We start from the raw sequence: 10,767 nt of genomic DNA on the forward strand, positions 1-10,767 counted from the left end.
CCCCTTTTTTTTTTGTTTCCCTTTCTTGGACTTGGCGAGCAGTGGGAGTGTGGGACAGTGTGAGGGCTTTTTGGGCAATCTGCCTCTCTCCTGCAGAATAATACAGGGTTAGTAGCAGAGCAGTTCCCAAGTTTATTGCTGTGCTGCCTTTGCCTCCAAGCTGCTGCTCAATTTTATACTGCAGATTCTTCTGCCAATTTCTAATCTTTTTATCCCCAACTTACAGTAAAATGTTCATTGGTAGTAGTGGTATACTGCTTCAGTCTTGTAGCATGAAGATTGAAGATGAATTTTGGAATATCATAGCTGCTGCTGCACTTGGATTGGAGTTGGTGGCGAGTTGGATCTCGAGGTAAATTCTGCATTTAGTGTCTGCTGGTCCCATTACTTAATTACACTGATTGATGATGATGATGATAGTGGCAGTTCTCTTCCTGCTTTAAAAATACGGATAGCTGCACTACTCCTACACCTGACCATACATGTGTATGACAAAGTTTCAGTACTACTACAGTAGCTGGGATACTCAAACTCTCTAGCAATGTCACTGCATATTACTAGTACAGTGTGTAGTACTAGTCCACATTTCATTAATTACAGTAATTAACATTGGTGATTGTACTATTGGATTATACTACAGTATATGGGGGAGTGAGATAAGCTTTGATGCTGATTAAGAAGTGTATGGATAACAAGTGATGGATTGAGCTGAGAAGAGAACAAAAAGGATGATGAGGAGATTGTATGTGTGTGTATGGCAGTTGGGGTATGGATGGAATGGAATGGTGGATGTGGCTTAGCCTCAGGCCTCCAATGGCAGGAGAAGGGAATATGTCACTCATATTCCGTTGGCATCTCAAAGTTGATCAGGGAATGGTGCTTTTCTTTCTTTTCTGGCCCTCCTGCAATGCCAGCCTCAAGCACATCATCGGCTCAGAGAAATACAAAAAGCCACCCCCAATTTTGCCATTTTCCTTCGTTTTGTGGCCACTTTTTTTGTCTAGTTGCTCGCTTTTTTGGAAAATGATGGGTGAGAATCCTGAACCTCCATATCAATTATAAAAAATAACCTGATAAATTTTAATTAGTTCTAGTTCTAAGGACATGTTAGCAGACTCGATCTCTTAAATTTTATTTCAAGAGTTGGGTTTGAAATAAAGTTATGAAGCAACCTAAAATCTACTTCATCTCTAGTTTATTTTGTGAGAGCATTACAACCAGCTCAACTCCATGAAGCTAAAACTATCTAGAGATGTATTTGATAGTGCAATAGCTAGAGGTATGTGATTTCAATCCTAAGTTTTCGTGTTTAATCTTGAACACGCTCATAATTTATTCTTAAAAAATATTTGGAGGGACGTCTCTCCTCATAAATCTCATTTTATTTTCTCCAACTCCAAAAGAGTCAGAGCTAAAGGAATTTTCTATAGTAGTGCCACCTCCGTTTCCTAATGTGTAGCATTGGTTAGTTTAAAAAAAAGGAGGGAGTAGAATGCAAAAGCAATTAATCAAATCGCCTGGCTCACGACTACAGTTGCGTCGTGTGACGTTGAAAGCTAACCGCCGAAAGGGACGTCGCGGCCCACCACGCGTGGCCCATCGGGCCCAAATGGAAGGCCCAGATAAAGGCTTGTCAGGCCCACCCAAAAACTATCCGGATCTTCTGCGGCGGCGCGACGGCAGGTCCCGCCGCCGTCGCCGCGGCCTCTGGCGATGCTTCAACCGCCACCTCCGGGAGAACGCCGCGTCCATGGCCACCGGTTGCTTCTTCGTTGTCGTCTTCGTCTTCTCCGGTATGTCCTTGGAGCCCGTTGCTTGAAGTTACTAGTTCGGCGGCTGCATTTGGGAAAAAATCGTAGGAATCGGCGATGTAGAGGTTTTCCTTCTCGTTTGTGGGAGGATCATGCTGTTTAGATACCGCGAGATCCGTGGAAGAGATGCGACGTCTGAAAAATGTTATGCCCGCTGAAGAACGTGCTGGTGTGTCTGCACTGCACTGGATCCTACTGAAATCCTGAAGCTCTGATTTAGTGATGACTAGTGATTGGTTCGTGAGTTGTTTTCTACGCTCATTTTCGATCACAGAATATAATTTCAGGGTTTTCTTTTGTTTGATTGTGGTGAAGAGGTGCATTTGGATTTATATATTGCACATATAATGTGGAACAAAAAATGGGACTAGTGCAGTATTCAGCCAAGCAACCATATTCCTCTCATATGATTGATTTTCTTATGTAATAAGTGCTCATAAGAAAAGCTTTATATGGGCTGCTAGGAACCAACAACATACATTGAATTCAGTTGAAAACTAGAGACACTGGCAATGCTTACTGGACTTATGATTACCCTGCTGAAATTAGCTCTAGGCAATGAGATATAAGCTGAAACAATACTAGTTACTGTCGTAACAATCCTAGATACTGAGATGGATGCCTGGAACTCGAATTAACCCACTGCTTCTTCTCGAGGTAGACTTCAAGTCTCCCGTTTATTCTGCAGACGCCTGATCCTGAAAGGAGATTGAGTAATATATAGATAACATGTCACTGACTTTGTGGATACAATTGCCTCGCATTCATGTAGCAAATTTAGTTATATTTCTTGAGTTTCTCCTTAAAGTCTGAAAATTCACATCACTCCTGAAAATCGTGCATTATGCCATATAAATCAGAAAGAAAACTTACACTTCAGGAGCCTCATCGCTGATGCTTATGACAGCTGATTTACTGGTGGCGGGGATTGATAGGAGTTCACAGATGGTGTTGTCGATGATATGCCAGCATGCTGCAGTGGTGGCGGAGGGCTATAGTGGACCAGAGGCTGTGGAGATGTTGCATGTGCCGGTGGAGACATCTCAAGAGGAACTTTAGGAGGTAAATATTTTGGAGTTTTCGGAAGCAATGGTGGAGAGTACTGGTAGGTTGGGGGAGAAGATCCAAAGTTGTATGGAGGTGGTGAATAATGGTTTGCTGGTGGAGAGTTGAAGTAGTAAGGAGGTATTGGTGGTGACTTGTATGGAGGTGGGGGATATTGGTGAGCTAGTGGTGGCGATACATAGCTGTTTGCAGGTGGCGAATGCTGGTATTGTGGCGGTGGGGAGTTGAAGTAGTATGGGGGTGGTAAATACTTGTTGGTTGGTGGGATCGGAGAATTGTATCCATATGGGGGTGGCGGGTGATTGTAAGATGTTGGTGGAGCTTGGTAGCTGTTTGGAGGTGTATACTGATAGGGTGGTGGTGAATGGTAGGAACTCTGCGGAGGTGATGGATACTGGTGAGATGGAGGTGGAAACTTGTTGAATGGAGGGGGTGAAAACTGATTTGGCAACGGCGGGGACTTGTAGTTGAAAGGAGGTGAGGGATACTGGTAAGGGGACGGTGGTGGTGAATTGTATGGAAAAATTGGTGGTTGAATGTGAGGTTTCGAACAAAACCCAAATGTCTTCTGTGACGCGAATGCCATTACTTGGTTGGCTTGGAGCACCACTTCCTCATTGGACTTCGAGTAAACGCTAAGCCCAGACAAGTTTAGCTCGATTGGCACGTTGCAGTCAGATCCTCCTGGTGCTGAATGGAGCTCAACCTTACATGAGTCGGCCCCATATGTGCTGCTGAGTGGTAAGCCTGTGATGCTCACGCTGTACTTGCCATTGTCTTGGGTATAGCCGAAACCCACCAGTGCCTGGTCATTAGCCTGACAAGTAACCTTGACCATTGCTCCTGCACAGACCATGATACAGAACATGAAAGGCTGTTTTGGTTTAGTGCCAAATCTTGCCCTACCAAATTTTTGGTAGTCTAAATAGTACTTGTGTGATGTTTGGATTGATGCCAAAACTTGCCAAATCAATAGAAACCTTTACCAAAATGTTGGTAGTGCCAAAACTTGCCTAAAATTTGGCACTAACAACAAATTGGTATGGTAGCAATCCAAACATGCCCGAAATGACAATGAGACGCAGAAGGGTGTATAGGGAAACCATGAGTAGTTTGCAAATTCTATCCATCTTGTAGCTTAGTCTATTATCTTTGTTGTGTTTTACTGTAATTTGTGTACAGTGCATTTTTACGACAACATGGTGTACAATTTAGATGCACACCACTAATGGTGTACAACAACATGGTATATGGTATACGACTTCTTCTTTTTTTAGATAATGGGGAGATTCTCATTAATAAGAAATAAAATTACACCCGGCCTCTGCAACAAATGACTTCTTCTATGTGATATTACTCATTCCTTCTTTTTTTCTGTTAATACCTGATGTTTAAGCGTTACAGTTAGGGAAAGTAGCAATATCAACATATTTCCACTATAAAACCATAAGCATGATTAGAACACAAGAACACGGGGATAACAAGTTTTCACCTTTCAGGTGCTCCTTCCCATGGGATTCTTCTGGGTGTGCCTCATTGAAGCATCTATAGCAGTACACCTTCCCTATCACCTTAATAACAGGAGCATACGTTGGTGTTAGGGAGAGAGAAGGTGGCGACAAGCTGGTAGCTCCCTCCGTGAGCATTGCGAAAGTTGCAATCAGCATGGCCAATACCAGCCATGGGATACCCTTTGGCTGTCCTCTCATGCTAAATTTCATTGTTTGACAATTGGCAGTGGTTTCTCAAGTGTGAGGACAGGAGAAGAGGACTGAATGGTTATGGCTCTGGTATGGAGGGATATATATAGTGTCCAAGATGCCAAAGGTTTGAGAGAGCAGGTAGAGGATGGCAAGAGAACAGTATGGCCATTTGAATATTTGTTCTTGTACTTAATCCTCTGCTTGAGTCTAGCTAGGAGAATATAATATTCTTTTTGTGATTTCAGATAACCTTTTATAGTTGGAATAATACTTTACATGGAGCAATTGCTAATTCAGAATTCAATGAGTATATCTTTAGTTGGACGTATAATGGATTCAGAATCCAAACTCTCACTGAAACAAACCTTTAAAGGTTTACATTATAGGCTGACGATCAATGTTATCAAGAGGGATGGACACTGAATTATTTGGCTAGTGTACTTCAAGTTGTTACCGTGATGTGGCAAATTGACATGAATTGCAGTTGCAAGTTTTATCCATGATGTCCATCTTTCAGTTCGTTGTTTGTTAATTCTCGAGGACTTCTGTACACATTTTTTGTGGTTATAGTGGGGCTTGGTGTGTGCCCTTGCAAAAGATGATAAACATTTTCTTTCACTTATTTTACTAACTACTGTGCATGTAAATACAAATGTGTTATCTGAGTTGTCTATAAATTTTAAGAAATATCATTTTAAGCTCTGACCAGGGTAGATCGGGGTGGTGGATGCTACAGTTTTATTTGCTGAAGTTAGCCCAATTCCAGGGCGTCCAATTGCAAGAAATATGCTATGTCAGCCCACCTTGTCAGGAACTGTTAATATTTCCTAGCCACTCTCCTCAACAACAGAAACTGAAAATCTGTAAACGGTAACAATGTGGAAGGTTTGTTGAGATGTAAATTCATCAGGCACCTAATTTTCCGTTTAATGGGGTGTTCACTGTACTGCAATTAAACCGAAGTTATTCTGGAAAACATCCACTGTGTAACATCCCTGGTAAGTTGCCTTCTGTACTCAGTTGTGAAACCTTACTGCTCAGTGCCTCTGTGGTGTTGCAGAGCCAGGCCCTGATACATAACCTTTCTTGTTTGCATATGCGCAAACAACCTTGAAGGTTTGGTATCAGTCTACTTCATCATTCATCGTTGTTTTGTTTTCTAACCAGATGTATTTCATTGTACTTATGCATAGCTGCAGAATCATACAATCCAGCTGGGAAAGTCACCTGGAATCAAATACCAGGTGAAAAGAAGTTTAACCGTCCCCAATTTTATCTTGTCAGGTGAGCAGGGGTGAATGGTCTATCTCTTTCTCTCTCTGTGCTGCCTCACTTTTATCTTGTCAATTATCATACAAGGTTTCAACTGCTCAAACTTCTTACTAACCACAACATAGCAGCTAACAAACCTCAGTGCAAGAGGTGACCTTTGGTCAAAAGCTTTGCAGGCTGCCATTGTCCCCTATCTGTACTGCTCCACAAGACAATTGAGCAGGTCTAACCAACAAATTTTGTTTGCTAGTATGCTATTTAATTTGTTTCATTCTTTTCATGTGGCACATGAATGAAATCCAGCTGAACCATTACATGATGGCTATTGGAGGCAGGAAGCTCATTTGATGAAGAAAAGCTGGAACTAATTGGCAGTTGGTGGCTGCCAAGCTTAACCACTACATGATGAAGAAACAGTATAGTTCCAGCCCAACTTCATGATATGCATAATCTTGGGCCTATCTTGCACCTTAAAGGATTCAGCCCATATACACACTAATATTGAGACATCAAGAACAGTCCAGACTGCATATACAGGAGGAAGAATGGTTCTGAAACAATATTGAGCTTTGCTTAATCTTCCTGCTTAATTTGATCAGAGGAAGACAATTAGTTCTCATCACATGAAGCATGGTCATTGCATCAACTCTAGCTACCATTGCCCCAATTTACAAGCAGGATACCTCCATTTCTACCCTTCTATATATATATGGCTGGTTAATAATAATCAGGATCCTTCTGAACCTGAACCCCAAAATGGCAGCTTGTGAAAAAAAAATCATGGCAAGAACACCAGGTTCAATTTCACAAGCCATCACCATCCTTCAGAAGAAATCCCCTCCTTTTGAGCTAAGTACTAATTGAGAAATTAAACATCATTAATGATAATAACCTGCTTAATGGTCATCTCATGAACCCTAATTTAAGTATGGCTTAATTGTGTCAGTGGTTTACCCTGCTAATTAAGCTGGCTAACCTAGTTTTTTTTTTATGTGTCGTTCCAGACGCTGAAGAGCTGTGCGCCATGGCAGACTCCGGTCATGTCGCTGCTGCTCGTGGCGGCCGGCGCCGACGCCGGCGTCATCGCCCAGGATGGCATCCTCCCGGCGCCGCCGCCGCCGTAGGCGTCTGCGCCGACGAGGTAGCTGTCGTACCCCATCTGCACCTGCTTCCCGCCGTCGCCGCCGTGATCGTGGCTGCTCGCCACCGCGGTGGCCGTGGCCGACACGGCGCTCATCGGCGCCATGATGTAGCCGCCGCCTCCGCCGCCATTGTCGCCGTTGTAGACGACGGAGTTGGAGCCGGTGCTGTGCTCGAGCGACGCGTTGTCGATGCTGCCGAGGCCGTGCTGCTGCTGCATCGCCTGCGAGAAGAAGTCATGCGCGGCGGCGGCGGCGCCGAGGTTGAGGTGGTGGAGATCCTGCAGGCTGTGCGCCGCCGCGATCACGGCGTGGTCCTGCTCCTGCTTGCACCACCCACGCAGCGGCTGCGCGTACGGGTGGTAAAGCCCGGCGGCGTGCGGCGGCGGCGCCGCCGCCGCCTGGAACGCGATGGTCGGCCAGGCGGCGGCGGCCGAGTGGTGGTGGTGGCCGTAATGCGCGGCGTAGGCGCCGTCGCCGCCGAGGTGCGAGGCGATGCGGCCGACGTCGTAGGCGGCGGCGGCCTCGGCGTCCTTGAGGCGCTTGGCGGCGGTGCCGACGGGGAGGGCAGCGCTGTCGAGGATGCTCTTGACGTCGTAGCGGCTCATGTCGAAGTTGGTGACGGCGTTGAGCCCCCGGAACTTGATCGCCGCGATGTCGTACGCCTCCGCCGCCTCCTCCTGCGTGCCTGCATGCGTGACACCACCATCATCACACACACCATTAGCGCATGCAAGCAAGATTATCATTTTGGCTAGCTAGCTAGCTTAATTGGTGATTAGTTTGTGTTGCAAAGAATGTGATTAACACTAGTTAAATTATTTACTGCAAATAATGCATTATTGTTTCTTAATTAGTGAGGATCTTGACCAGGTGCAGTGGTGAATGGAGACAGGAGTAGCACCAGACATGGAAGGTTTGAAAAGGTAGCTAGCCACATGAGGAGAGCATGCAAGCATGCACAGAGTATATATATTAGTGGTGTAATGCAACTTGACATGACTTGCAGATCACATTTTTAGTTTAATTAATTAGTTACAGGCTTAAGTAAGCTCTGTGTTCTTTGAAGAGTCACCCCTCTTTCTTACTACTACTATTTTGCCCTGAATGAATAAATTGTACTTGCCAAGAAAATATGATATTTTGTATACTCAATGAGAAAGGACATACTTATTAATATGGATTTATATGGTTTTGCAGTATAAATATGAATATTTGTACTTACTGAAGGTGCCCAAGTAGAGGTCCTTGTTCCCTGCAACTCTTCCTATCCTTGCTTGCCATCTCCCATGCTGGTGATGCCTATATTTACAAGTACACAAGATCAAATTAATGGATCTATATCACAGTCTTCATTTTTTACCCTAAAAAAATTAAAAAAATTAATTGTACAATGATGCATATATATATGTACCTAGTTACTCCACGGTAAATGGATGCACCTCTGGAGAAACCACTGCTCTTCCTGCACATATAAGGAACAGTATTTGTTAGTATCAGTAAGCATCAGATAATTAATTAACTTCAATGCGATAGATAAATTACTATAAATCTAAAAGGAAATTAATTAGTATAGTATGGATATCTTGATTGTAGAGACCAACCTTCTCAAAGAGGCTACGAACTCCTGCCTTGTCATGTGCTTCATCTCCTCCAGCTCCTTTTCATAGTTATTTACCTGAAAAATACAGAAACCATTGCCTTTAAGTACAGTTTTAGTAATCATCATTACACTAGATCAGTATCAAATAAAAGAGTGAGAAAATAACAATGTGACACAATCTGTATATTAATTATAAACACACCGGAAAATTTGTCGTCGTCGTCGGGCCCCAGTATTTGAGAGCAGCCAAATCATAAGCTCTAGCAGCTTTTTCCTCTTTGTCATAACCACCTATCAGCATTACAATTTATAAGATCATTAAACTTCAAGAAAGCAAAGATCAGCAAATAATTCAATCTACCGAATATATACATGCATCGCAAACAGAACATCTAGGTTCAAGGAATCTCACTCACCTAGATAGACTGTAGATTCAAAAGCCAAGTTCGATCAAACAGAGGAAGATCATTCGATCCCGAAATGATCATTAGAAAAAGAAACAAGATCAGTATCAATCGCCATTGGAGCATAAAAAAACAATTAATCGATTTAAATGGCACTAGTTAGCCTACCTTGACGACCCTTGCGAGTTTGGCCCTCTCTTCTGCAGCTGTTGTCCCAAAGATGAGCCTCATACCTCCCTGTCCATCTATGCCTATAACCAAACCAAAAGATATTACAACTTTGTTAATCACAACAATCATGTCCCACATAATAATGACATAATGATAAATCCTACAAATCTAATGATCAATCTATCACCTATATAGCTATCCTAGAAAATGGGATCCAAATCACAAACATCAAATAGGAATGAATTCATGCAACACAGTTAAATCATCAAAGAATATATATGATTACACTGATGATGATTTGTGCTAAGCTAGCTAGTAGATGAACTTTTTTGAGCAAAATATAGATAGATGATTAATTAATTGCACCCTAAATACCTTGTCACGCCGCGGTAGATCGATGTTCTCTGGCCGAACGTGTCGACGGACTTCCTCGCCGCCGCCGCCGCCGCGCCGGCCTCCACCACGGCGCCGCTGCCGCCTGACTCCGAGCCGACGGCAACCACGGCGCCGGCGCTGCCGCTGCCTTCCTCGTTAATCTCCTTGCGACCACCAGCCATCGTCGCCGTCGTCGCTCCGTGCGCCGACGTGGACAGGCTCTCTGACGCGGGCGTCGTCCGGCCTCGCTCCCCTGCGCCGGCGAGGAGCGCCATGGCGCCGCCGCCCTGCGCCGTCGTCGTCCCCGCCATGTTCATGGACAGAGACAGCGCCTGCGCCGGCTGCGGCGCCGGCTGGCTCCGGAGCCAGTTCTTGATCATGGACAGGCCAATGCCGCCGTTGCCACTGGCCGCCGCGGCGGCGGCGGCGCTCACCATGCCGCCGCCGCTGACGCCGTCGTGGGCGACGACGGGCGAGGAGGTGGCCACCATGACGGAGTCGGCGAACTGGAGCGAGGATGAGCTTGGAGGAGGGTACAGGTAGCCGACGCTGCTGCCGGAGCTCGCGTAGCAAGCGGCGGCGCTGCTCGGGATCACGCCGCCCTTGCCGCCGTGATGATGCTGCTGCTCCGAGAAGGAGATGCCGCCGAGGAAGTCCTCCAGCTTCGGCTCGGCGACGAGCGCCGAGAGCTCCGATCCCCTCATGCTCCAATCTGCACATCAAATCAATCAATCAAACATGCATGTCTCTTCAAATCCCAACCAACACTAGCTATATCTAGCTCATGAATGCATGCATCGATTGGTGAGCTTAATTACCTTGGGGGATGTTGAAGCAGACGTCGCCGGTGGAGGAGTCGCCGGCGGTGGTGGTGGTGGCGGCGGCGGAGATGAGAGTGGAGTTGGTCTGAGACGGCGGGAGCTGATCCTGCGGGGAGAGGGAGAAGGCCAGCCAGTTGTTCATGGTGGCCATGGTTGATGATTCACACTGAACAAGACAAGATTCAATGCGAATTAAGCTATGGTTATATGTATGATTTGCTACTTGGTTAAGCTCTGTTAGATCAAGTCGCCATTGTTGTGGTGAGCTCAAGGTTAGGGGAAGCTTAAGCTAAGCTAACTGAGAAGAAGAAGAAGAGGTCAAGAGAGGTTTGGAGCACTAAGCAACAGTATCACTGGTAGATATTTATATAAGATAGATATGCATGATGCTAATTGCTAAGTT

At 45.2% G+C, this 10,767-nt stretch overlaps 2 protein-coding genes and 1 long non-coding RNA gene across 3 annotated transcripts; 1 reads left to right on the top strand and 2 right to left on the bottom strand.

Moving 5' to 3' along the window:
• The first annotated feature begins 1,601 nt into the window (after positions 1–1,601).
• LOC136354966 (uncharacterized) lies at positions 1,602–4,878 on the top strand. Its single transcript, XR_010738910.1, has 2 exons — positions 1,602–1,793; positions 4,376–4,878. It is a non-coding gene; the product is annotated as an uncharacterized lncRNA (long non-coding RNA).
• Positions 2,190–4,597, bottom strand: LOC4325034 (extensin-1). The gene is made up of 3 exons (XM_015774813.3): positions 4,369–4,597; positions 2,685–3,719; positions 2,190–2,509 (listed from the first exon to the last, which is right to left on the bottom strand). The coding sequence occupies exons 1-2, from the start codon at positions 4,595–4,597 to the stop codon at positions 2,710–2,712; spliced, it is 1,239 nt and encodes a 412-aa protein (XP_015630299.1). The 3' UTR covers positions 2,190–2,509; positions 2,685–2,709.
• Positions 4,879–6,711: 1,833 nt separating the features above from the next.
• On the bottom strand, positions 6,712–10,767 carry LOC4325035 (AP2-like ethylene-responsive transcription factor PLT1). Its single transcript, XM_066309074.1, has 8 exons — positions 10,362–10,767; positions 9,544–10,255; positions 9,166–9,248; positions 8,796–8,884; positions 8,595–8,668; positions 8,405–8,455; positions 8,216–8,292; positions 6,712–7,678 (listed from the first exon to the last, which is right to left on the bottom strand). The coding sequence occupies exons 1-8, from the start codon at positions 10,513–10,515 to the stop codon at positions 6,840–6,842; spliced, it is 2,079 nt and encodes a 692-aa protein (XP_066165171.1). The 5' UTR covers positions 10,516–10,767; the 3' UTR covers positions 6,712–6,839.

Source organism: Oryza sativa, chromosome 1 (genome assembly GCF_034140825.1).
Source record: "Oryza sativa Japonica Group chromosome 1, ASM3414082v1".
NCBI lineage: Eukaryota > Viridiplantae > Streptophyta > Magnoliopsida > Poales > Poaceae > Oryza > Oryza sativa.

Bases quoted from the DNA above. Each gene is read 5' to 3' on its own strand.
- LOC4325034 (XM_015774813.3), bottom strand. From the start codon at position 4,597: ATGAAATTTAGCATGAGAGGACAGCCAAAGGGTATCCCATGGCTGGTA. The intron at 3,720-4,368 runs GTGAAAACTTGT...TGGTCTGTGCAG, and splicing joins TGGGAAGGAGCACCTGAAAG to GAGCAATGGTCAAGGTTACT.
- LOC4325035 (XM_066309074.1), bottom strand. From the start codon at position 10,515: ATGGCCACCATGAACAACTGGCTGGCCTTCTCCCTCTCCCCGCAGGAT. The intron at 9,249-9,543 runs GTATTTAGGGTG...GTTTGGTTATAG, and splicing joins ATCTACCGCGGCGTGACAAG to GCATAGATGGACAGGGAGGT. The intron at 8,885-9,165 runs GTAGGCTAACTA...TAATGCTGATAG, and splicing joins AACTCGCAAGGGTCGTCAAG to GTGGTTATGACAAAGAGGAA.